Source organism: Melospiza georgiana, chromosome 12, assembly GCF_028018845.1.
Source record: "Melospiza georgiana isolate bMelGeo1 chromosome 12, bMelGeo1.pri, whole genome shotgun sequence".
NCBI lineage: Eukaryota > Metazoa > Chordata > Aves > Passeriformes > Passerellidae > Melospiza > Melospiza georgiana.
In genome coordinates, this window is record NC_080441.1 from 12954931 (window position 1) to 12980717 (window position 25787).

The 25787-nt window shown below is 39.9% G+C and overlaps 1 protein-coding gene across 5 annotated transcripts in view; it reads right to left on the minus strand.

Moving 5' to 3' along the window:
* AFF2 (ALF transcription elongation factor 2) overlaps nucleotides 1-25787 on the minus strand; it is a 323600-nt gene that overhangs the window by 100726 nt on the left and 197087 nt on the right. For all 5 annotated transcript variants that reach the window (XM_058032600.1, XM_058032601.1, XM_058032603.1 and 2 more), the window contains exons 5-7: nucleotides 24902-24988; nucleotides 22211-22247; nucleotides 21908-21959 (exon numbers count right to left, since the gene is read on the minus strand). In XM_058032600.1, coding sequence (XP_057888583.1) covers nucleotides 21908-21959; nucleotides 22211-22247; nucleotides 24902-24988 — 176 coding nt within the window. The remainder of the gene's footprint in view (nucleotides 1-21907; nucleotides 21960-22210; nucleotides 22248-24901; nucleotides 24989-25787) is intronic.

Below are 25787 nucleotides of genomic sequence, written 5' to 3' on the forward strand. Positions count from 1 at the left end.
CATTTGACAGAGATAGCTGCTATTGTTAGCAGGAGCCTTCACTTCAGCCCATTTAACTTTCCTCAGTTTGACAGCTTCACAATAGCCACCTTCCATCTAAAGAAAACTGTGATTTAGTAGAAAGGGAATGTGGGACAACAGCCTGATCTGTCACTCAGTCTCCAGTGAGTTCTCTTGGCATAAAGTTCCCCTACAAAGCTGGAGGATGAAATATTACATGAAAATAAGACGGTCATGAGACATGTTCAGTTATACATTCTGGCAAAATCTAAACAGCAATCACACTTAAAAATACAGCCCTTTCCTTCAATAATACTCCATGCTGGGCAGCAAAATAAATATTTTGACTAATTCTAAATTTCCATTTTTTACTTACATTCCAGAGTAATACTTGACTTTCTTCCACCCCCCTCTTTTATTCACCTAGTAATTGTTCTCAGATTGATCTACAAGAGCTCCTAGTGGAAACAATATGCCACAAGTAAATTAAAGCTTTCATTGGATTAGTCGCTGGTCCATGTAAGTCTACATGAAAAGATGTTGATGAATTAAGAGCCTGGATGTCCTCCCTTACTGATGACTAAAAAAGTCAAATTATAGCTGCCTTACCACAGCCTCTGAATACTTCCCAGATCAGCTCCACACTCAGCTTTCCTTTCACATGTGCCATGGAAATACATTTTTAGCTGATTTTTAGTTGTTGAGCATTAAATGCCCTTTTGCATTTAAGCTTAAATCTGGTTTTATCATTTGGCATAAATGACAAGCTGTAGACATCCCACTATTAGATTTCCAGGCATCATTTTTTTCCCAGCCAGTTAAGTAACATTATTTTCTTGTCCAAAATCTTGGTTCCCAGTTTGATGAATGCTCTCTTGCTAAAAAATGTGTCTAGGAAATTGAATTTGATTACCATAAAGCATAATTTATTTCAGTCTATCTTATGCCTCTCTTTAACTCTCATTTAACTTCATCAGAAGAGGCATGAGAAAACAAAGTTGTAGAGCTGCCTGCTGGAAAAAGAACCCACTAAACTGACTTGTACATTCACCTGAGTCTGAGAATCATTTCCTGGTATTTAAAATAAATAAGTCACTTTGGTAGTGGTGACTAATCACTGAACAACATATGAACTTCTGTTTTGCAGCAGCCATTCAAAACTGTGTGAAGAAATTACCACAACTATGTGGAAAGGTGTGTACAGAAACAGAGACAAAAAATCAGATAACAGATAAGCTCCAGTAGAAAGACAGATAATAGTTACTGGAGAGGAATCTATTGCCCAGAGTTCACTTGTGAGAGAGCACCCACGAGGCTGCAGCTAGGAAGAACACCAGACTGCTCCACTGTTTCTAATTAGAGACGACATCCTTCATTTTATAGCTCCTGTGGTCTAATTTGTAGAGAGCCATATCCCCTAAAGCTTTCTGTAAACCAAATTAAAACTCATTCCATCAAGGAGTTCCAGCAATATATGGTCTCTGATCACAATACATACTCATGGTCATGGAGCTGCTGCAGGCAGTCAGCTGGGGGGTGCTGGCTTTTGTTTTTAGGTTGTTTTTTTTTTTAATTTTTCAAGGAAACAGCAGATTTCTTCTAGGAAAAAACATTTTAAAGACCAGAGAATCTGGTGTGTTTAAACAGACACTCATGAGAAGGAATAGTACACACAGTCTCTACTGATTTTCCTAGTATTTTCTGACTTTTAATTAAATAATTTTTCTCCCTCCTTTTTTTATTCAAGACACCTCAAAGCTTCAGCTCAACAAACATTGCTAGCAATTTTTTTTCCCCCTCTAAATTAAAAAAAGTTAGCTTAGGGCTTTTTGGAAGCCTTAAGACTCCACAAATGCTTTTGAAGTTTGAAGTCCCTTTTCAACCCAAAAAACATTCATATATTGTGCAGCAGTTACACAAACACCCTACTGGGCTTTAACCCAGCTCTGGACAAGGAGAAGAAATTCTGTCTCTGTGCCCATTGAGCTGTTGGCCTCCATGCCACCCCTACCAAGAGTGCTAATTAGCATTACAGCTCCTGGATTTGGACACATGTCCATTAGACTCCAAGGGAGAACTTCATTTCACACAGACATTGAAAAGCTCTGAGAGTGTGATGAGTTTTGTTCCCTACAAATCTGCCTTGAATTTGAACTGGTAACCTGAAGGTGAAAGGATCCATCATCCCAATATTAGGGCAGTTTGTGCCAGCCAGAATACCGTTTACACCATGAATTTGGTGTCATTTGGTGGTTGAAATTCTTACACACACCCAATTCCCTGCAAACACTGCCCTCTCCCACCCTGAGGGCTCTGAGAGAAACACACAACTCTGTGGGTCTGGCATAGCTGCTTGTATCAATCAACACCACTAACACCAAGTTAGATCCTTGTTTCCTCCCACATGCACAGGGGCTTAGCTAAATTTCTTCAAGCAAGATTTCAAGAAACTATTTATCACAGCTGGTGTAATTACAGAATTACCTGTGAAAACCCACAAAGGCTGAGGGATCTAATGAATAAGTGGGAAACTACAGTGTAATATCAAACAAAATGTCTACAGTCAAAATATTCCACTTGGTAAAGGTCACACACTCCCTGCCTGGAGGAACAGCAGAGCAGGCTTTGAATGCAGGCAGGTGAGAGCTTTGCCCATATCATGTGAGGAGATTTTGATAAACATTCCAACCTATTCTGACAATGGGTGGCCAATATGGCAAAGTGGTTCACTGTGGTTCACAGTAGCAGTTTGATATTAAAAACTGACCAGTAAGAAATTTGATAGGCTGGCCCAAAATGCTGAGAGTTATTAACCTTGAGTAGCTTCTGGAAATGGGATGCCCTGGGCAGGCACCACTGCCAGGGAGAGTCCCCAGACCCCCAGGAGGTGGCTGCAGACCACTCCACTCTGCCTGCTGTACCCAGCTCCTTTCTCCCCACTCTCTGCACTCATCTCTTCCATTATCCACTCATTTCAAACAAAACAAATATATTCACTGTTGTGTAAAGGCTCATCTACATTTCCTGTGAGCTATTTTCATCAGCAGCACTCTATTAAAGTTATTTCAAAGTAAACTAGAGAGAGAGAGAGAGCAGAGACTGTGTAGCACTATATCATGTGTCTTCTCAAACCAGTTAAAACTCAGCAAGAAGTAAAAAAAAAAAAAGATCTATTTAAAACTAGATTAAGCTCAAACTGCTAAAGCATAATAAATTGCTCTATTTTAACTGACTGAACTGTGCACACTTAGAATACAAGGGCATATTTCATTTGGGTTTATGCAATTGTTCAGTCTACTTTTCTACCATTTCACCCATCACAAGATGAGAGAACTTGTCAGGCAAAATTGTAGTTAATGATGTTTAATGGTGGCTAAGCCCGATAGACTTGTTTATTTCTTTTCTTCTTTTTTGTTGCTTTACTCTCACTGAAATAATGAAAATATTACATGAAAAACTTCTATATTATTTGCAGGAAAAGCTTCCATTACCAATGCCAGGTAACATAAAGCTTTATCTGATTTATATAGCAATCTATATAAATCTACTTTTATGTTTTATTTGATTCCAGCCATTAGGCTGTGCTAGGAAGTAATTCTAAAATATATATCATAGTGGCAATTCACTGTACTATACCAAATTAATCTACATAAATCTATACCTGTGTGCAGGGAACCAGCACGGTAACATCACCAGCATGGAGGAGGAATGGATGCCAGTAATTCTACTTGTAGGCTTTCTAGGAAGTTCAAGCTTTCTCTAATTACTGGGCAGAGTACAAATGTCCCCGTTGACCAAATTCCTCCATCTAAATTAATTGTACTGTCATTAGCATAGCTCTTACATTCTAAATTTCAGAATATGAAACTGCATATTAGGAGAGGTATTTCCTCTTTATGACTGATCTAAAATCAGAGAGCTGGAGAATGAATGGGCTGTTTGGAACAGCATATCCTTTTAAAAACCTGTATTCCTTTCTGATTCAAGTTCCTTACATAGCTGAAGCCAGTGTGCTCTGCACAGCTGAATGAGGCCAGCTGGCAAAGTGGGAGCATATCAGCATTCTGACTGCTTTTCTTTTGTTTGAATATTGCCTCAGTGGCCGCACACTAAACGATGTGAACTTGATGGGCTTGACTATGACCTCAGCTAAACTGAACAATATGAAGCTGGCACATCTGTAATCTCAGGCTTGCTATTTTTCAATTTCTTTTTCACCTGATTTGTATTAAGATGTGGTTCAAATTTTAAAATAAAAATAAAAAGGGTCCTTCTGCATTCCAAATCAATCAGCAAATGCTGCCATGCCAGAAGGCAGGCTTCATCTGCCTCTTCACACCACATTTGGTGAATCCCTGACTTATGAGAGCTTGATTTCTAAATGTTTATGCAGAAAGAAATGCTTTACACATCCGCTCCTTCTCAGATAGCCTACGGGGATTTCTGGCAATACTTTATTTTTTTTTTTGCCTGCCTTCCAGGTTTTCTCCCTGTGGATACATAAAGACAGAGTGACAGCAGGAGTAGGCTCAACTCGCAGCAAGCAGTATCCGTGCTAATTATTGATATTGACTACATGAGATAAGCTGGACATCTGTCTTTACTTTTAGCAAGTTCTACAAGGATAAACATGAACATGAATGTGGGCTGCCCCATGGACAGTGTACTGGCACTCTTTTATACTCCCAACCCATTGCTGGGCTTCTGTCACTTTTGTCTGAGCTACATTTCAGCCTCGGGTCACAAGAGTTCAAAACACAGTCAATTAATCAAATGGCTTCTATGAACATAACACTGCAGCTCAATAAAGGTTTCCTATTCAACATAAGCAAGGAAATGAAAGCAGGAGGTTAATGTGAAGATAGCTAGGTTACATGTGGAGCTTTAAGCAGAAATCCTTGATCAGCCACCATTAGCCAGTGCATTTTATCAGTGCAGTTATTTTATGTGAGACAAAAGAACAAACCCAGGATGTGTTTATGGCCTGATCCTGCTCTCAATAAAGTCAAGTCAAGCTCTTCTCTTGACTTATGCTTACTAGTTCAGGATCTTTGATCTTGGCAATAAAATTAACACCGCAACAGAAAACAACAAAGAGAGACAGAAAACCTCTCTCTCAGAACGCTCTGTGTTTACACTAAGGAAGACAGAGGATTCAAGGCTGAGGTGAAACAACTGCTCCCAGGAGGAGGGGAACTGGATATGGGACATGGCAGCCCATGGGCTGAAGTGGTGGGGACAGGGTGTTACACCAGTGCAACAGGTCTGCATGTGCTCTATCAGTTGTACGAGGTGGCCTTTGCAAAGCTGTGATCCCAGCAGGGGGGAGTGGAAAGCCCAAATTCCTCAGTCTTTGCTGCCCAAACATGACCTGTCAAACGGGTGGGAAGCAGCGTGCTTAGTCTGCCAGCCCCCCTTTAGGAGGGCTTTTCTGTCTCAGCTTTAGAAAAGTGCTGGGATTCTGCTCTGTATCGTCCAACTCTTCTAAAAAGGAGCTGAAAAAACCCTTCTAAGCAGTGTGAGAATTCTTTTCGATGCGATAAAAACCGTAAATATGTGTTTCTAACCACTGAAGACAGCAAGCTTTGGAGGGCTTAAATGGAAAAAGCTAGTTTAGATTGAGCCAGTTCTGGGTATTGCCACACATGTCAAATTGCACTTCACTTGACAAATGGTCCCAAAGAAATCTATGGAGCTATTCAAGGGGTACGGTGATGTTTGCTATGAGTAAGGAGATTAGAATCTGGCCCTTGCTTTATTTTCAGAGAGATTGCAAACATGTGTTTGTTCTAATTTTCCCTTCCTTCTAGGATTGCTGGTATTCACTTGGCTCGGCTTTAGAGGCAGAGGGATGTGAAAAACAGCACCAGTAAAAAAAAATTACAAACTCTCTAATATATGACCAAAATAGCTTTTCCCCTGTAAAATATGTGGCATAAACGAATTCCATAATGATGCTATGTGTTATAAAAGTTTTATTGGCACTCATTTGGGATTACCCACATAACTCACTTGTGAGTTCACTACTCATGGGTAATGCACTCATCCCAAATGCATGCTAAACACCAGCTTATGTAAAAGTCCTATTAGAATTTAACAGAGATTAAACTTACAGATTTTTTTACAGAAGCCTCTTATGTTACAGAGGTCCACAGAAATTACAAAAATCTTGGTCTATACCAGGCAATGTTTTCATTAGGTTTATCCTAATCATCCTGTATTAAATTCTGTAAATTCTTAACCAGTGACATGCATATCTTCTCTGCAATTTTACATTTTTCCTCTCCCTACATACAACTTTGTGTAGTATCACAGACATGTGACTGCACTGAGAGAGACTCCAGGCCCTGCACAAACACAGAGTGCAGCAGTCCTTGCTTTAGCAACTCTGCTCTCTAAACTGAAAGGCCAGGGAACAAATGGGAAAAAAAACATTTTTCATATTTGCAGACTGAGAACGGAGACATAATTTCCTAAAGGTCATACAGGACGTCCCTGTTAAGGCTGGAATGAAAATTAAATTCTCCTAAGCACCAATGCCTTAACAACAAATTCATCTTCCCTCAACATCTGTGTATTTCTTCATCTACTGCATTCCATGCTCATTCCTGTACCATGTGAGTGTCTCTGTCTAGCACTCTGACATCATTAGTATCTGTTTTGGTTTAAAGCATCACAACACCCCCTGCACACCTGGACAAGCCAACTCATGAGGAGCATGGACAAGGTTGTCAGGCAGTCTGTGCATCAGGAAACAACAGCTCAGTTTTGCACAATAACCATTACCAGGCACCTAAACTTGGTAACCTTAGCCTAGGGCAATTTCACGAAGCTGCAACAGAAACAGGAACAGAGCTGATGCTGGCTGGGCACAGTTAAGCTGATTTTCCTGTTTTCTTTCCTGCTTTTCCCCTGTTTTCATCTTTGAACATCTTGTGACTCAGGATGACTCTTGGGAGGCCTATACAGGCAACATTCAAACCTCCTATGCTGCCAAGCTTAACCTGAAATAGCTCCACCACCCAGAGGAGCTGCTCTGCACACTTCTGTACCTCCAACCACACATCCTTCTTGGTCAAATTTAGGGAGAATTTCTGTAATTAACCTAAGATTTCTTTTATTTTTCCCCTGAAACAAATGGAAAAGGGGGCAGGAAGACACTCAAAGTACCTAATTGTTTTCTCTAAGTAAATATTTCCTCTTAATATTCAGATGAATGTTTTGTGACAATTTCTGACAAAAAAAAAAAATTCAGGCAATGTTTAATGGACAATATTTTCCTATTAACTCACATATGAGGGAACCCTAAAATTTGGTATGAAATAAGGCTAACCCTTAAATAAAAGAAGCATCTAATGTGCCATTACAGCAAAAGATTGAAATAAAAAAAAATGCCTTGGTAATTTGCTAGGTATGTTGAGTATTAATGTGACATAGTTATTTCCAAGGAAGGTGGTAAGTAAGGAAAAATATCTCTCCTAATTTTTAGAATGATTTCCTACCTAAAGATACACATATCACTTGATTTTCAATCACTTCATAGCAAGTAACTTTATCTAAAACCTAAAGAACCTACCTGCTATTAACAATCTCAGCAGTGCCTAATAAAAAACCACTTAAGCACAAACTGTACTTAATTTATATGATGAGTAGCTATAAGTTATCAACCCCAGAATCCCATGCAGAAATTAAATATTCAGTGTTTCCTTACTAATTCAAGCAGGATTTTTATCCCTCAATTGTGCAAGCTTAACAGTGGGGGAAAATGAGTCAAGTCAATCTTCCAGCAAGGAACTGTATCATGGAGGGTGCTGGGAGGAGGAGAGATGCAGAGAAGTCAGAGAGGTAGAAAGTTTACAGACTTTCAGAGCATCCTCAGTTGTCAATACAAGAATAAATATGTCATCTGTTTTCACTGAACCCATTGGCAAAGCTATCAAATTGCTGAAAAAAAAATATTTTAGTATTTTTAGCCCAGGCAAGCCCATTGCTGAAATGGATTACAGCAGGAGTGGAAAGTGCCTGAATCAACAGAACAGATCTGAATCAACACTAAGGGAAAGCTGTAGGAAGGACAAACACACACATTCTGCTTGGAATATATTGGAAAAGAAATGTCAGAGCATTGGTCAGTCTGGGAAAAGGGATAGGAGGAAAGAAGGTAATAAAGCAATAATCTCAGGTCCTGCTCTGGAATTACCCAAAATCTGCAGTGTTTTGTAGGGATTTTAAAGAGCGTATTTAGAAAATTTCTTAGGAGTTAGGAGAGCAGGGTCAATACAGTTAAATTCTGTCAATAATCACTCTGTAATATGTACAAGGATCTTCCACCCCAGTGCCCAAGGGCTACCCCTGAACTTAGGACTGAACTTTTCAAATTTAAAAAAGAAGACAGTCATTTGAGAAAATCTTATTATGGAAAATACCTAAAAATAAAGCTGTTTTTTTAACACCCGAGACTGAAGTGCCCCCTCCTCTTTCCTCTCTGCGACCCTCTGTGAACCAAACTCTGCCAAGAGGAGTATTTAATGAGAGGTTTTTGAGTCATTAGCCCAGGCTGGCTGGGCTGCAGGGCCTGGCTGAGCTGGAGCTGGCCACACACAGAGTGACAGGTCACCCAAGCAGGGGCCGTGGGAGCAGCACCCATGGGTGGCCAGGAAGGAGCAGGAGTTGTTCCTCTCTGTACCAGCTCACCTTCACAGCTCTGAGGCAGTCAGGCTGTGTCCCCAGCACGTCCTGGGGTGCCAAAAGGGTGATTTTACATCATCCTGCTCCCAGGGCCACCATGGGGACAGAGCAGCCCTGCCCTGGGAAGCTCTAATGCACAGGGACACACAGCTCTTCCCATGGCTCTCACCCTCACGGGCACTTTGGGACATCACCACAGCCAGAGGCTCAGCCAGAGGCTTCAGGAATAATTTGGCATATGATTTCAGGAGGAGAAGAGCACAAAAATTCATTGCAAGCTTACGTTTTACTGGAGTATTTACGCAAAGCAAGTAGTCAAAGTTAAAAAGCTCTCCACCTCTATAATTCAGAGTATTTTGGCACTACAGGACATGATTAATGCTGCATTTATACAGGTACCCACTGCCTGACATTGCCACTTGAATGGTGAAAATATCTAAGAGGAAGAGTGGGAGTTGTGTGCTACCTAACATCAAAGAGCAAAATAGGCAATTTTTTAAAAAGAGAACTACCTAAATTATGGATGTTTTTAAGAGGACTATGCAGGCCCTAGAACTTGATCTTGGTCTTTTTTTGCAGATGACATTCCAACAGTCTTTTGTTGTTAAATAGCTCCAGGGTGCTAATCTGCAATGGTATGTTACCAGAAAACAGAAAATGCCCAGAAACACTTGATAAACCTGGCTCCTGAAAAGGACCTTCATGTCCTTCAGATGAATGACTGGTAAATTCTCTGAGATTACATTTATGACTAAGGGTACTGGGATCCTGCTCCACTGTTAATTCATCCAGTTTATCCAGCACACACTCAGCCCACCACAATTTTTACTTGTAGCAGATTCAGCTTTTGGGTGTCACATATGAAAATACCAACTTGATTTCAAAAATTTCAGATTTAACCACTGATTTCAGTTGGAATGGACCACAAAGAAACAATCTGTCATCCCTCATAGCAAACAGAGTTTTGCTCAATCCTAAAGGCTCTTGACACTGAAGTCCTACCTTGGTCAGGCATGAGATCACTTGCACATGAGGTTACAACCAGGAGCTGGCAACACAGCACACTTGTGTCTACCATCACACCTCCTTTCTCCTCAGCAGGAAATTTTGTTTTAGCACAATTTGGAGATTTTCTTGACCAAACCCCACTGGGTCTCCTACAGGTGCATGGCTGAGAGTGCCAGAACACATTGGCACCATCTGGACTGAAGTGAATGCACTTGGGAACTGCTGCAGTACCCTGGGGGCTGTCCTGGGCAGGCACAGCAAGTCCCAGCACACTGTAAATAAAGAAAATGTGTTTCTGCAAGGGAAACATGACAAATCTGTGACAAACCTACTGCACTCTGCTCAGAAACTTTGTGGGGCTTGGTACTCACTGAATAATCTGCACTTGAAAACCTTGAATGCTTAATTCTGCACCCCTGCTTCATTCTGCTTACTTATGCTGTTCAAAACCCAGTGAAATCAACTGCAGTTTGAGTATCCAGATACTAAGTCTAAACATGAGGGTTTTTTCCTGAGTACAAGCTCTGAGGCTGTAAATTATTAATATTAATAATGGGATAAATCTGTTATGTATAAACAATGCAAGTAAACAGTAACAACCATTTAAAATTGTTAATTTGAGAATTTCTTTTCTCTGATTCCTTTCATAAACAAAATATTTTTTTCATTATGCATTATTCATTATATTCATCCTTGGTGTAGTTACAAGGCAAAAAATGTGGATTATTGATGAAATAGATCATAATGACTCTTTCCAAGCCATTATCATTTATCATTTAAATGTGTATTCAATGAGCTTTAATCTGCAAATTTTTCACGTTTGGGAGACATTATGATTTAACAGATTCATTGTGTTTGCTTTATTCTTTTTTTAATAAAATGCATGGCACATGTTCTGCAGGCTACACATGAAGTAATTTTACCTATCAGACTGGACTTTAAAAAAACTTACTAGAGAACAGCAGGTGATTATTAAGACCTCCAGTCTCCAGAAACACAACAGTGTAGGAAGACTGTGTCATTATACTAATAAATGAGTCCTGAAAATCTTCATAACCAAATATACTGGACTTTCTTCTGAAAAGTCTCAGTCCTCCACTACTTCTAAGGACAGCATGTCAACCAATCACACCTGAGATTTCAACTATAAAATACTTGTGAATATTTTAAATGAATAATAAAGTTTTTCTATAAATAAATTTTCTCTAATCTCCTAAAAAGGTGCTTTTTCTAGTGACTTAGAATAAGGAAACACAATCAATAAATGCTCTCTTGCTGGTATTAATCAGTGTGAGTTGTGTACCATATATTACCAGTGATCCAAGCAGCATCAGTGCTTGTGTGTGTTTTTTTTTTTTTAAATAACAAGAGTCAATTAAAAATAAGGAGAACAGTGGTTAACACTTTGGCTAAAGCAAAAGAGCACAGGAAGTTCTGTCCTTTGGAAGGTGATATTGGATTTTTGGGTCAGTGTTTGCATAGCTGCACAAACTGCAAGAAAATCCAGCAATTGGCAATACATGAGCTCTTACCAGGTTTTGGCTACAGCAGATTAATTCCATATCCAGACTATATATAATTCACTTAACACCCTTTCTCACTCAAGTTTTGAAATTTCCTGAACAAAATCCCTCTGCAAAGGACCTGCACTCTCTCTGAGCACACTCCCTTGTCTCCAGGAGCATTGCTATTTGCTTTGAAAGACATGATGGCTAAATGCAGACAAGCTCAGACCATGCCCTGGCTGTGCTCTCCTGCTCCCTCCTGACACCATCCCGGGCTGCTGATGGTGGGAGGGCTCCCAGCCAGGCAGGATGGCAGGGGGGGCTCAGAGCTGCTCCTGTGGCACAGCTTCCCTCCTGCCTTTGCTATTTACAGCAGGCTGCTCCGAGCTGGTTCAGGGCTCTGACAGGGAGGGCAGTGATGTGCACATGACTGACAGATGTGCCAGGATCAGTTAGGAACGGTGGCCTCCAAAACATGTGTGAGACACTGTGCTCCTCCCGGGGATGCCCTGCTGCCCTGGAGCAGCTGGAGCTCACCAAGGCACCACTGTGCTCCAGAGTGAGGAGCTCTGCCTGCCCCAGGAGGGGAGCTCTGACCACCCTCAGGCCATGCCTGCAGGCAGCTGAAAGGAATGACAGTGCTGAAGGCTTTTCTCCTCATCCCTCACAATTCTGTAATTCCACAAAAAGCCATGGCAGGATGCTGCACTCTGCCCACCTGAGGTGCACCAGGGCACCTTCATCCTACCCTCAAGCATGGTTTTCCCCATGCTCACATATTAATGAATTATTCGTAGATTTTCTGAGGACAGCTGATTTTTCTCTTAAACACAAGTATTTTCAAGTACTAAAAGACAGGCATCTCAAAATAAAAAAGGAATCATCTATTTGGCTTAACACAAAATAATCTCACATAAAAGGAAGCATTTTTTAACAGCACACATCTACTTTATGGCACTGGTCTCTTAACTTCATGCTTATGAGTTAAGGAAACAGCTCCTTGGTGGATTACTTTTCATAGTTTGCTCAGTAATGTGTTTACAAAGCCATTGTTGCAACTGGATGCTTATATATTTTGATATACAGGCTGCACTACCACAGTACATCTTCAGAGGTTTCATGCTTATTTCAAAAACCGATTTAAATGGTTCTTTACCTGCCCTCCCAGCAAAACACAAGTTTATTGCCAGATACTCCAGGGCTCCATAGTCCAGTCTGACAGTAATTAAGGCAGAATTAGTGGTGTTTTGCAGGAAATGATAACTGTGGCAAGTGTAGAGCTGGATGGGACAAATTCATCTCTGACAGCAAGTCCTCTGAAGTAACTAACTTACTCTAGGAATTAATTCGACACTTCAAATTTCAAATAATGGCCTCTATTTTTATCTGTCTGAAGCACATAACTCAGAGCCTGAGAAATGTTAAGTGGCTTTTATTTTCCTTTGCAGGAAAACTGCTCATCTACTCACTTGCTTTTTACTGTGTATGAAGTGTCTACTCCAGAAATGGGGGGTTTTGTTAAGACAATCTTACATTATTTGTTAAGACAATATAATGCACTATTTCAATGCAACCTGCACTTGCTTAATGTTTATCTGCCTGGATAATGGACACTATTAGTGATAAACATTTCTCTAAACCATGCAAGGAACAATACAAACCCCATTAAGCAAAATTTTGTATTTTTAAACATATGCAACATTTCCTCTGGTCCTATAATTCTAAACCACACCAAACATTAACAAATCCAGTACTTGGGCAGTACAGTATTAAAAAAAACCAAAAGCAGTATTTTTCCATGCCTTCTGCTTGAATTTAGACTCCAAACATGGCCTTGGGAATTGAACACTAAGCTTTGGCAAAACAATGTCCTCCACAATTTTAGCCATAGCTGTTAAATTTGCACCTAGGTCTACATGATACTACTCTGCTTCCACAGCAGTTATCTAACTCTACACAACAGCTAATCCAATTCAACTCCATTTGTCCATTAGGAAACATCCTTTTTCTGATATGTAAAGCCTACATTTTTATGGTTTTTGGTGGTTGGTTTTTTGGTCCCCCCCCCCCCCCCCCCCCGCCCCCCCAAGAAGCCAGCAATCCCTACCAGGACTCCAGAAAGATATTCCTAGCTGCTGCCAGATGCAGCATTCCCCTGTGTGACGGGGGCTTGTTCTGCTCCTTTGTGACCTTGGGAAACTGAGCAGGGCCCTCAGAGCATCCTCAGGACCGTGGGGAGAGTGAGGAAAGCCACAGGTTTACAGGAGATTGTGCTGCAAACTGATCTGCAAGATTGTTTGATTTTGGGATGAGGGGTATTCCCAGATAAAGGGAAAAAGAGCAGGAAATCCTTTAGGTGACCCTCAGCACCTTCTCCCTTCAGGCTACTGCTGCATTCTGCTCTCCATGGGGAAAAAAACAACTTAACCTCCTTAGGCAGTGAAGGACTTGCACTATTATCTCCCTCTGACTATTGCATTGATTAGATTGGAAAATGAGTAACTTTTATCACACTTGATCTGAAATAGCACTATCTAGCTTATGTTTATCCCTTTCCATCTACAGAACAGATAATTGCATGGATCCTTGGAATCAGAGGAGACACTGTGATGTCTCTTTTGATCCCTTGTGTCAGGTTAAAGGAGAAGAAAATAGAAAGTTAACCTGTGATTTAACACTGGCCACTGTCTGGCCCCTGCTGCCAGTCTGGTCTGGGGGGTTCAGACCTTTGCAAGTGTATGTCTGGCTCCCTTGTCACCATGCAGGTTCTCTTGCTGCCACCTCAAATGTCACAGTCTGCTGGATTCAGCAGCATGAGCTCTGAATTGCAATAGATTTTTGCCTAAAAAAAAATCACAATCAAGTCACAATTCACAATTTAAGGGGGGTTTTGCTTGTTTGTTTGGTTTTTGCCTTTCATTTCTCTCTTCCTTGTTTGGTTTTTTTTTTTTTTGGTTTTTTTTTTTTTTTGGTTTTTTTTTCTTTTCTTTTTGGAATAGGGAAAGGCAGATTATTTCAATTAAGAGCCTGTCACTGACATTTGTAAGCAACCTTTTTTCAGTTCAGTGCAGCAGTTGCAGTTTTAAGTTTCTCCCTGCTTCTGTCAGGATCTAATTTTCAAGGCCCGTTGCCATGGCAGCAAGTAGGAATTTTAATCCAGTACTAAAGGTCAAGACAGGTCACCAGTTTCAGTTCCTCTTCAATCTCCCCATAAGGAGCCACAAAAAGAAGCTGAGATAAATGTCTGACCTAACAAAAAATTCCAGTCTAGCACACAGCCAGACTTGAAGCTCTATGATTTGTATGGGCTTCTGAATTTGTCTGGAACTATTGAAATTCATGCTAAATCAAATATGGGCAGCACTGATTCACATTCCTCTCTCTGCAAAAAAATCATATCTATGTCCTTAAAACACAGTTGTGTGCATTTAAGTAAGCAGGGACACCCAAAAAGCAAATACTTAGTAGAGTCTAACAGGTAAATAGCTGTGAAAGCAATCCCCTCATTACTGCAGGCATTTACTGCTTCTGCAGGCTCAGATGAGCCTGACAGCTGCACTTACATCTTCCCTGACAATATGAGGTAGATGAATCAACATCTTTCTTTCAAAACCTGTAAGGATATTTTTGTGAAGCATTTTGAATAAACAAGATTTTCCAGTAAGGGACAATTTCGTTACAGCTAAATCACTTCCTCCTGTGTTTCCACAAGATGGATATTAATTAAACAATTGCTTTGTACCTACTGAAGTAAGGCTATAGACATCTCCCTCCTCCTCCTGGGCTACATTTTCTTGGAAAGCTGCATTTGCAGCATTAGGAAAGTCTCAAAACGAATTTTCTGAGATGTATGGACACAAGTGAGCGAAGCAGCTCTTCCTCTGGGAATTTAAAGCAATAATTAGCCCAGCAGTGGGGAATATTTTCCTTTTTTATCGTTTGGGAGGATGTATTTGTAAGGTACAACCATTCTGAGTCTGTGGCTCCAAGGGCTATCCAAGACAGAGCATAATGCAGTGAGCGTGGCCTTGCCCCGTGGGGTGTTGTGAGAACTTCACTTCATAAAAAATAAGCCTTCTGGCCAGAAAATTGATAGGCTTTGGAGCCCTGCTGAGCCCTCTGCCCAAAGGATAATGGTAGCAATAGAAGTTCCTCTGGATAGAGACTGTGAAGCTGAGAAAAATGTGGTGGATTATTGGGGTTGTCAGAGGGATTCAGAGGAAAGATGCAAAGGATTAAGTTGGTATATTAGGAAAAGTGGCTGTTAGTCTTACCCAGGGTATTTAGGACACAAATTGGGAGTTTGAAGACCACTCTGGTATTATGAATGCCAAGCTTCCTGGCAAAGTCCATTCTCTCAAATTTACCACCCATTTCCGATTATGGCTATTCTGCAGCCTGGTTCAGATGAATATCGGTGACAATTTTCTCTGTCTCAGGCTACTGAAGTCTAAGCCATGACAGGAAGAATGAAAGGGACTGGAGCAAAGGGCATCAGGAAGAAAAAAAACAGGCAGAAAAATGGCTTGGCTCTGGACCAGAAATTTACTGACAGGTCAGAGTTAAGACAAAGGGAACATAGTGAGGTCCAAATTATGGGAGCCAGAAAGCCAAGCAAGAAGTTCATTTGTATGTCTTTTATCAGCAAGTGCGGGTCACAAAACAAATGGTGGGAGAGGGACTGAGTGTGGTGGCTTCCTCTGCTCTACCCTGATTTAAATGTTCAGATTTACTGAGTGCATTTGTTTTTCAAAATGAATGTTTGAAGTTGCACTGAAGTTCGGAAGTGACTCCATCCCACAGAAATGTAAATTGGGAGGTCAGTTTGAGACTGGCCTTAAGCCATAAAGGCACAACATATGCTGCTGCCTGTGAAAAAGCTCTTCAAATACAGGGAAACCTGTGGCAGATTTGCAGTCTAACCACTTTCCAAAATGGGAAATGATATGTAGCAGACAGGGAAATACATCAGGAATCCAAACATGTTACTGTGCGTCGTTTACCTCTCTCTATTAATGCTGACATTTCAGTGGTCGCAGTTCAGTGACTGCATGCACTTGGCACTGACACAGGAGTGCATCCTGCTTCAGAACAAAGTATTTCAACTGCTACTCGTTAGTTAGGGCAAATAAATGTTGAATTTTTAATGGGGGGTTATACAGTATCAGAGGAAATTCAAATGGTTCAGTGCTCACTTGAGTCACAATCAGCAATGCTGGCAAGAATGCAGTGGGTTAGTTTATTTCAGGCAGCCTTAAAGGCAGAATCCTCTGATAGGCAAGAAAAAATATTAAAAATTGATCAGCAAAATATCACAGAATTAATTTAGTTCTGTTCTCACAATTTTTTAAACTGATTTATAAACATGTCAGGAGAAAGAGATCATGGAAAAGAATGTATTAGGAAATAACTTAATTTTGACAGGGAGGTTAAACTGTATGTGAGCCAGCTGAATAATGAAAACAAATTAAAAGCCTAATTTAGAAATTATTTTGAATTATGGGCTTATCTTCAAAGATGAAGGGCTTTTAATTATGACACTGGATTTTCACGTATTTCACATCAGCTCAAATATTTTGCAAGTTTGCTTCTATAGGCAACTGTCCATAGGAAACACTTGTATACTTCATTCCAAATTACTTCATATGTTGCTCAAAAGGCAAAGCCTGCAGCAGTGAGGAACAAAGCAACAGTCTGGACTGATTATCATTGCTTCAAACCCAAGAATTTACAAGGCAAAAGGATTCAAAGAAAACTTGTAGCTTACAAAACAAAACAGTAAATATGAAAGATGAGTGACATTTCTCAAAAGAGACCCTTCTATTTTCATCTGCTATTTGTCCCTTTCATATAGTGCACTGGAGCTCTCTAAAGATTAATGGAGTTCCAATTACATGCCACGGTTGTTTCACTTATCATAATTTGTACATGGCAGTGAGAGGCCCTGGTAGTCATGACTTTCCCAGTTTACCCAGAGGGAATATCTTTGGAACTTCCTACTTCTAACAGCCAGGCAGCACTCAGTGCAATGATTCAGGCTGGCCACATGAAGGTAGGCTGTGACAAAAAGCTGGCTGTCACCACTGAGGGCTCAACTGGTGCTCTCATGCTTTGTTATGGCCAGCTAAAAACTGTAATTAGTAATAGGAACATTTCAGCTTCTCCTGTGTGTTACACCTGGGCTGCATTGTGGCTACAACACTGATAGAGAGCTGATACATAAATATAAATCTGCTTCCTATGCCAGTTGGAGATGAATTTTACATTTTTGGTTCCTGGTACATTTTTGGAAATTATTCATGAAGATGGAATGAATCCCTTTTTTTGCTGTTGTTTTTTTTAACTGATTTCTTTCCAGGTTAAGAATTCATCAGTGCTTCTTGATTTGAATGTTCTGAATAGTTCTGAATAACAACATTACTTGTTGTTGCAATATCTAATACTTGGTGTAAAATCCTCTTGATGTCTGATTACTCTCCATAAGGACCTCATGCTGATTCATTTCAAACCGTGAATTACCTTTAATTCATAGCTTGCACATGCTGCCAAATTTTGTTTTCTATGTTCCCAGGTGGCTGTCCCTGACACAGAGGAGATCTTCCAAAAAGCTATTAGATACTTATGAAAAGTATTTAGATGTCGAGAAGCACATTTCCATTTTCAAACACGCTTCCATCAAGTATTATGATAATATTTGGGATTAGGAAAGTACTGGTATTTATTTGAATTTTTTTGGAACTGTGAAGTGAAATCCTGGCCCAACTGAAAGCTGTGCTGAACACACTTAGGAAAATCCTTGCTGAAATATCACAAAAAGATTTTCAGCTGTTTGCTTTAGTTTTAAGCTCCCTGTATTTTGCTGCTCTCTACTCCACACACAGGTTGTGTACCATTAAGTATGATGGATAACAAAAACCCCATAAAGATAAAACAAGTTGGCTTTGTCTGATCTATAAAAATGTGCTGCTCTAAGTTTTTAATGGTTTCCGGTAGTTCACTGAGCCCATGAGAAGGGCCTTTTAATACTGTATTAATACAGTAAGTATAGGAAGTAATTTTATGACAGGGGAAGAATACCATTATGATTACATTCTTCTTTTTAGCTAGGCTTTTATGGAAACTACCCAAGACTACTCTGCAGTATGATTTCAAAACACAGGATGTGCTTGATTAAAAAGGTTTTGGGTAGATTCCAACTGGACAAAGGCCAAATGCTAACAACCAAAACAGAACAAAAGGACTGCATGTTTGAGGATGACATACTTGCAATGGCAATTATATAACAGAAACCCAAGTCATGAGCTGAGTCCGTCCCCTCAAATTCATGGAAGCTGACAGAAAATCCTTTGCAGTGCAATTGGTTGCACCTTATCTCTTCCTGCTTACTCTGCTTCATAATAAACTAATCAGAGCAGACTGGCTGAAAACTGACCGCACAATGCCCAGCGGAGATTTACAGTGAATTTGAAATTACAAAAAGGGAAACCAAGTGCTGCTGTTTTACATAGCCTGATTTCAGCTGTAAAAATGCACCACAGTACACACATGAATGCACATCAGTGTTCAAAATTTTGTTTTCAAGATTTTTGAGTGTAACTTAGGAGCTGAGGTTAGTTATAAGTCCATGTTCTCATGGGCATAGGTGCAGAATTTAGAAAAAATCCTAACTATTCTAGCTTCTATTTTACCCACTGCACTGGGGATTGGGTTTATTTAGCATGTGGATGTAACAAACATTATAAAAAGGCTGAAATTTGTATTTCAGAAAGCTTTACTTGGACAAGATGCCATGCATCTTGCATCCCTCTACAATAGCAACACACTGGTAAATTAATCCACCTTGCAGTTCTTTTTCCCCCAGAAGTGTGCACCTGAGAGGTTATCTTGCAAAAATCATAAATCCCTTTGGTCTGATCTTCTATGACCCCAGTGTCCCTATACCTGAACCCTGCAATGACACACAGACAGCTTGGCTGCTGGAGCAGGATGCAGCATCATGAAGGTAAAGTATCTCTGTGCTGCATTCACCCCTCAAGTAGTCATGGTGTAACTCAGCAATATGGTGAATCCAAACACATTATTACCAACTCCTTTGGATCTCTAACAATGCCAGTGGAATTTAAGGACTGTCACTAGGACCAATGTAAATGGAAAAGATAATTTAAGTTTCACTTAAATTGCACATGAACTTAAAAAAGTTAGCTTACAGCTAGAAACATATCTTGGTTAAATGGACTCTAACAAAGCATACAGATGAACAGAGTCAAATTCAGCCAGATTTGATCAAACTGAAATATGGATGACAGATCCTATTGACAAAATATGTAATTGGTGGGGGATAGAGTTTTGAAGTCAGTGAGACCATAGTGTGTGGCTGAGAGCACAGCAACAAATGTTACTGGGGATAAGCTGGACTGTCATTTCACTCATACACTGCAATATCCCCAAAACCCACCAGTGTTGGAGAGACTAAATCCTCCTTTATACAACTGCAATCTGATAAACACTCTATCATTAAAATACACAATGACTGCAGGAGCTGCCTACCTCTCAGGGTTTGTTTGGACTGCACTATCCAGCTCTCCTTGATACCATTACGTCTTTCTGTCCCACTCCTGCTTTAATTTCATTATGTGCTCAAGTGCTGCAATTCCCCATGAAGGTGCTGGTAACTGCACACACAGATCTAAAGAAACACATTGGCCTCGTAATTCCAAGCCTCACAGTGGACTGCCTTCTAACCTCCCAAAGCCCTGTGGAAATTCTTAGAAGCTGCCTTAACAATTTTTCTGCAGTAAAAGAGAAAAAGTGATAGTAATGGGTTAGCTGATCTTCATTTGGAAGCTAAAAATAAAAGTAGCTTTATTGCAGCTCTGATCTCTCATGTGTAAAATCTATCACCTACCGTAAGAAGGCAGTTCATTGCAGCAGAAATCTGATTGATAGTACTGGAACTTTAGATCAAGCAGCAGAACAGAGAACAACTGGTTCATAAAATGTACTCAGTGTCTTCGGGTTTTATATCAGGCTTCCTATAGAGAGCTTTGGTCCCATTAAATGCACTATATACCACTGAGCTCTGAAGCACTGTTCTTTTGAAATTCGGCTTATAACTATAAACCATGATTGACAAGTCTATTACTGTTGGTTACAAACTATTGAAATATTGTATTTTATGGTACACTCACTAAAATATTTTTCACAGTGGAATCCAAATACATTTGCTTTTAGAGAAAAATAATTTTAAGATGCAATAATATTTTTTCCATTTTTTTTTTATTATGGAAAGTGCTTGATGCTAGATTTGGATCCCTTTGATGTTCTGAAACATGAATGCACCCATCCTGTTACCAAGAACTGTGGGTAGAGTTGGCTAGAGTCTTCACAAAAAACCAAGTCATTACTGGAAGCCAAACAGCAAAGGGCAAAAATTAATTTGTTACTAAGTTTAAGAAATAAATGCTATTCATGCAAATTCATCTAAATATCATTAACATTCCTCTCCAATTCTCATTTAATCTTAAAAAACCTAATTAATTTTAAAATTTGATCATTTGCTGAGCCACAATTTTGTGAAGGTTTACTCAACCAACTGTATTTGAATGAGCATTTCCATGACTTGAGTTTATGAGCAAAGAACTGGACCTTCAGAGCCTGCTAAGTACATCAACAGATTAAGCACTCACATCTACACTAGTCCTGTACCCCCACAGACACATCACTGAACTCCAAAAAGCCCTTTTGTATACACAAACTTGCACTAAAAATCAGTATATTTAAATTCATTTTTAAAACTTGCCTAGATATTTCCATATTGATTTTTCTTCCCCTATAGGGATTTTTAAAATTGTGTCTTTAGTAGATTAAGGGCAACCACTAGAATAATTCTGAAGTAATTTTAAATGAACATACTGTATTTACACAACTGTCAGTTAAGCTAGTGCAGTTCTGCATTCAGTACTTTAGAACACTTAACACTAAAAACCCAGCAGCTCTGAACTGAAATCAGACCTATACATTTTCATAAGTATAAAACAATAGCCTACTGTTCTAAGTTGCTATTCAACTCCTGTTTGCAAATTAGAGAACCTGGGATAAAAGTAAAAAACAATTCATTCTCCACTCACTGCTACACTACTGCAGCCTTACACTAGAGAAGCACCAAAGAAAAATGGTTTAACACAATGGAGAATTAGTTCTTTCACAATTTTCAAATGTCACATTTATAGATCATCTGTGATTTTCAGCTGTTTCAAAGTGTATGAAACTCAAGACCTGCTTTTCAACACCAGCTAGCAGAATCATTCTGTATGATGTGTTTTACTCTCAATGTATGAATGTAAAAATTCCTGCATCATCTGTTCATTGGGTTGCATTTTCTATTGTAAGAGGCTTAGTATCTGATGAGAGAAGCATAAAAGTGATTTAATTTTGGCAAGCTGTAGAACTAAAATCAGCATTATTTCTGCTTAATAAACTCATCTTTCACACATACCTCTGTTAGCTAATGCTTAAAAAGAAGAAACAGTAATAAGCACTGGAAACATAAAACTGGTTTATGGCTAATTTTTAAGGACTACAGAGAACACCTGAACACCCGGACAAGATTATGAGCAGAGCTAGGTTTTAGTTACCTTTGGAGAAATAAGCTCATGCTTTATGATAAATTTAAAATGAGATTTAAAGCTGGAAATAATAATACTTACGACTTTTGTGGCACTGACTTAGTTGCAACTTTCCCTGCTGGATCACTCCACTCTGCAAACAAAGGAAACACATTTTCAAATGTCAAAAGATTACTGTAGAATTAAAATGCACCCAAAGCTGTCAGCCCATCTAATTATACTCGGTTTCACAACATGCCACAATGCATAACATGTAATAAAAAATGGAACTGATCTGCTTTAGCACCACAGAAATTAATTTTTTAGCCTTTGTTTTAATGATGTTAAGCAGACAAAAAAAGATACCCAACCCTGACTGTTAGGACTAGGATGATAAAGACCTACTTTGTACATTGTATCCTGAGGTCAGATGTTGGGAGTCCTACAAAGAAGAACACACAAAATGTCAGCATTAGTTAAATAAGATGAAGAAGGTAAGATATATCTTGGCTTGCTAGATTAAGGGCACTGGCACCACACCAACAGGGAAGGGATGGCACAGGGAAGGGATCTCAGCATTGTTAAGGCAGCACCAGTGACATTAGTTTAAAAAAAGCATTAACTGTGGAGACAGAGCACCACTGAGGGACCCTTCAGAGCTCAGGCAGGAGCATGTCCTCAGCTGCTGTAAATCTGCACCCCCCTTTATGGAGACACCTCACAGATTTACACCCACAGCAGCCCCTGCCTTCCCCAGGCTTGGCCAGGGATGTGTGCAGGAGCCATGCAGGATGTACAATTTAGAACACAGCATGATTGCAGCTATGCATTAAAGTCAGTGCCATTGCCTTTCTGCTGTTTGATCTCACTGCCTGGAACTACAGTAACCTTTTATTGGTAGTCACTGTTTTTATTTGGACTGTGACACATGGGATTTGATAAAGACATGGGAAGTAGATCTTCACCTGATGGAAACTGGTCCAAATCCAATGCAATCAATGGAAGTACAACAACTTAAAACCAGCAAAGAGTCTGGCTTGCAACACTAAGCATGCTAATGCCAGGATTCTTGTTGGTTCACAATAACTGTTTCTTTAATGTCACAGTGTTTTCTGGCTTAGTTTTTCTCTAAGCTCTGTAGTCCACAGTGATTGTCATCAGCTTTCCTTCCAAGCTGAGTTTGATCAGTTGAAATTAAGGTATTATTTACAACCTCATCCTACAGCCAGGCACTACTTTGCTGGAAGTGTTAGTTCTGTAGGATGTAAAAGTCATTAAAGCCCTCATTGCACTTCCTCTTAGGGCATTATTAGTTCCTAATATTATATTGTGCTGTCAGTCAGTCCCTTGTGAAGTAAATAATGCCCTAAGAGTAAACATGGCACTTTAAATTTGAATGTCAAAGGGATAAGTTGTTTTGATAAGCTCCACCTCTTTTATCACACTTTTTAAATGTATGTTTCTCATGAGGATACCTTTATTTTAATAGCTAAATTGAAAACTTCTAACAGTTTATATGGCTGCACAACCTAGCCATATTATGTCCTAGATGCATAATTTGGCTAGCCATAATTGATTTAAAGTGATGTTCTCCAGAGACATTTCTGTTGTATTTTCTAAAGTAAGACTAGCAAACATGAAAACATTTATGTGCTTGCCTATTTCCTGCAATGCTAGCTCAAAAAAAATCTAATTTATATTTTGTATTGAAGTGATATGGTCAAGAATTTTAGGATCAACATTTAATGTGCCCAGAAATTAACTTTGATGTGGATCTTCAAAGTTCAAAGCCAAATTGATAGAAACAGAAAAGCAAATCCAAAATCTTAGCTTCTCTGAACCTCTGCTTATACTGCTACCAATGGAGATAGTGTCAGTTGAACCCTTTAAGGTGAATTGTGTCAATACAGGTTTTTACCTGCTGGAAGCTGTTTTGTTTTGTTGTTTTGTTGTTTTGTTTTTTTTGTTTTTTTTTTTTTTTTTTTTTTTTTTTTTGTTGTTTTTTTTTTTTTTTTTTTTTTTTAATTTATATCTTCTCTTAATTTAGTGGTCTGTTTCTGATGAGCCCTTCAGAAACTGCTTTGAGTCCTGCAGGAAAGTGCAGTGAAAGTGGCAGTGCTAGGGCAGTAACAATCACATTCCATTAAAATAAGACATTCTGGGCACTGGCTTGGGTTTTGTTTAAGAAGCCACAGATATTGCTAATTTAATTTTTTCCAACTAAGTATGGTGGCTATATTTCAGACAGGGGAAATCAGTAAGAGCAAAATCACATTCCAGCTTCTAAATCAGGATATGATTGCTTGAGCTAAAATGTTAAGCAGTACCAGTTTAATAAGATATTTTTCAAGATCCTGCCATTGGAAAGAAACTTTTATGTAGCTCCATGACAGAATGGTATAAATTTCCCACCCTGGGGAAGTTCTCTTCTTCCCCAAACATCATCAGCTCAGGTTTTCAAGTCCCAGCACAGGATACCTCTGGCAGAACCTGTCCCAGGTATGAATGAGCCTGATTTCTAGCAGTGCTACTGGAATCACAGCCAGAAGGCAACAAAGCAATGTGGGCCAAGAGCATCTTCAGATCATTGAATTTAACAACTCAGTGTGGATTACATGAGCAAGAGGCACTCTCTAGGCAGCTGTGCCTGGACTCTGTGCCTCCCTCTGGGGTGTGACACAGACACATGCCATCATGCTCTTCACATGGTGATCTTTCAGTCACCATAACTTGACTATGCAGCCAAACCTCACCATGCAATCAATCAGCAAGTGAGAAAAAATGTCCATTTCAAACCTTTTCATTGCACAATTAATAATGGAAGAAAACCAAACAAAATATATTTTACTTGATATAGAAAGACTCCCATAACAATAGAGATAAAAAGTTCACTTTGCTTCCACTGGGTCTTCTGCAGCTTTAAATAACCAGTTCTACTAGTAGCAACAGTCTGATTGGGAATTTCCAACTAAAAATAGTATCAGAATTTTTTTTAAGTGGGACCAATTACAAAAATAAACTCTCCAGCAAAGATCACTCAACAGAACAGAACAAAACAGAATGCTAATCAGGTCACTGGTAACAGCCCACTTGTACCTTGCTTGGGATAGAAAACTTGCTCTGCTCAGCCTTGCCCGGAGTGTGAATAGCAGTGAGAGGAGGAGGCCAGGAATGGGTCATCTCCTAGGGAAAAAAGAAAAAGATTAGAAAACAAATTCATATACGTAGAGAAGAAAGAGAGCTAAAAATGGTCCCATCTGCTCCACTGAGCCTGGAGAGGCAATTGCTCAAGGAATCCACCCCACCACCTCACACCCTTGGGTCACAGATGAACACTTAAATAACTCCACAGGCAGGACTCAGAATGAGAGTGAGGACAGGTTTTACTCTTGAAAATTGTGACCATCTATACATCAAAGGGCAACTGGCTCCTCTGTGGTCAGCCTGCCAGGCTGTATGAATAGAGCAGGGTGGTTCTGCCTGCAAAGCCCAGGCAGGAAGGGACCCTCCTGTCCAGCACTGGATGCAACCCTGCAGGGGAGTGCATGGTGGCAAGATGCAGCCCTATTCAAGACTGCAGAGTGGCAAAAGAAACAAGAGGCAGGTCTAGAAACATCTGGAATGGGCCTGCAGCATAAATGCCGGTGAAGTAAAGAGCAGGGACAGCACCACAGCAGCTTCTTGTGGCACTGGCCATAGGCTCTTGCTGTGATTAGCAATGTCACAGCCCCAGAGCTACTGATTCCACTTTAAAATGAGGGACTGAGAAATCAGGTGAATCCAGTGAAACCTGCCTACCAGACCATCTAAGCAAAACCCATCCATTTTCTTTCAGTGTGTTTATTCATCATTTGTACACTCATGTCCCAATTATCTTTAAAGACACAACCTGGGTGCCCATGGCTACCAAGCCCCAGCAGAAGAGCAGCACACACCCACTCCTTCCCTGTGCAGGGAGCTGCTCCCCAGCAAGCCTGACAGG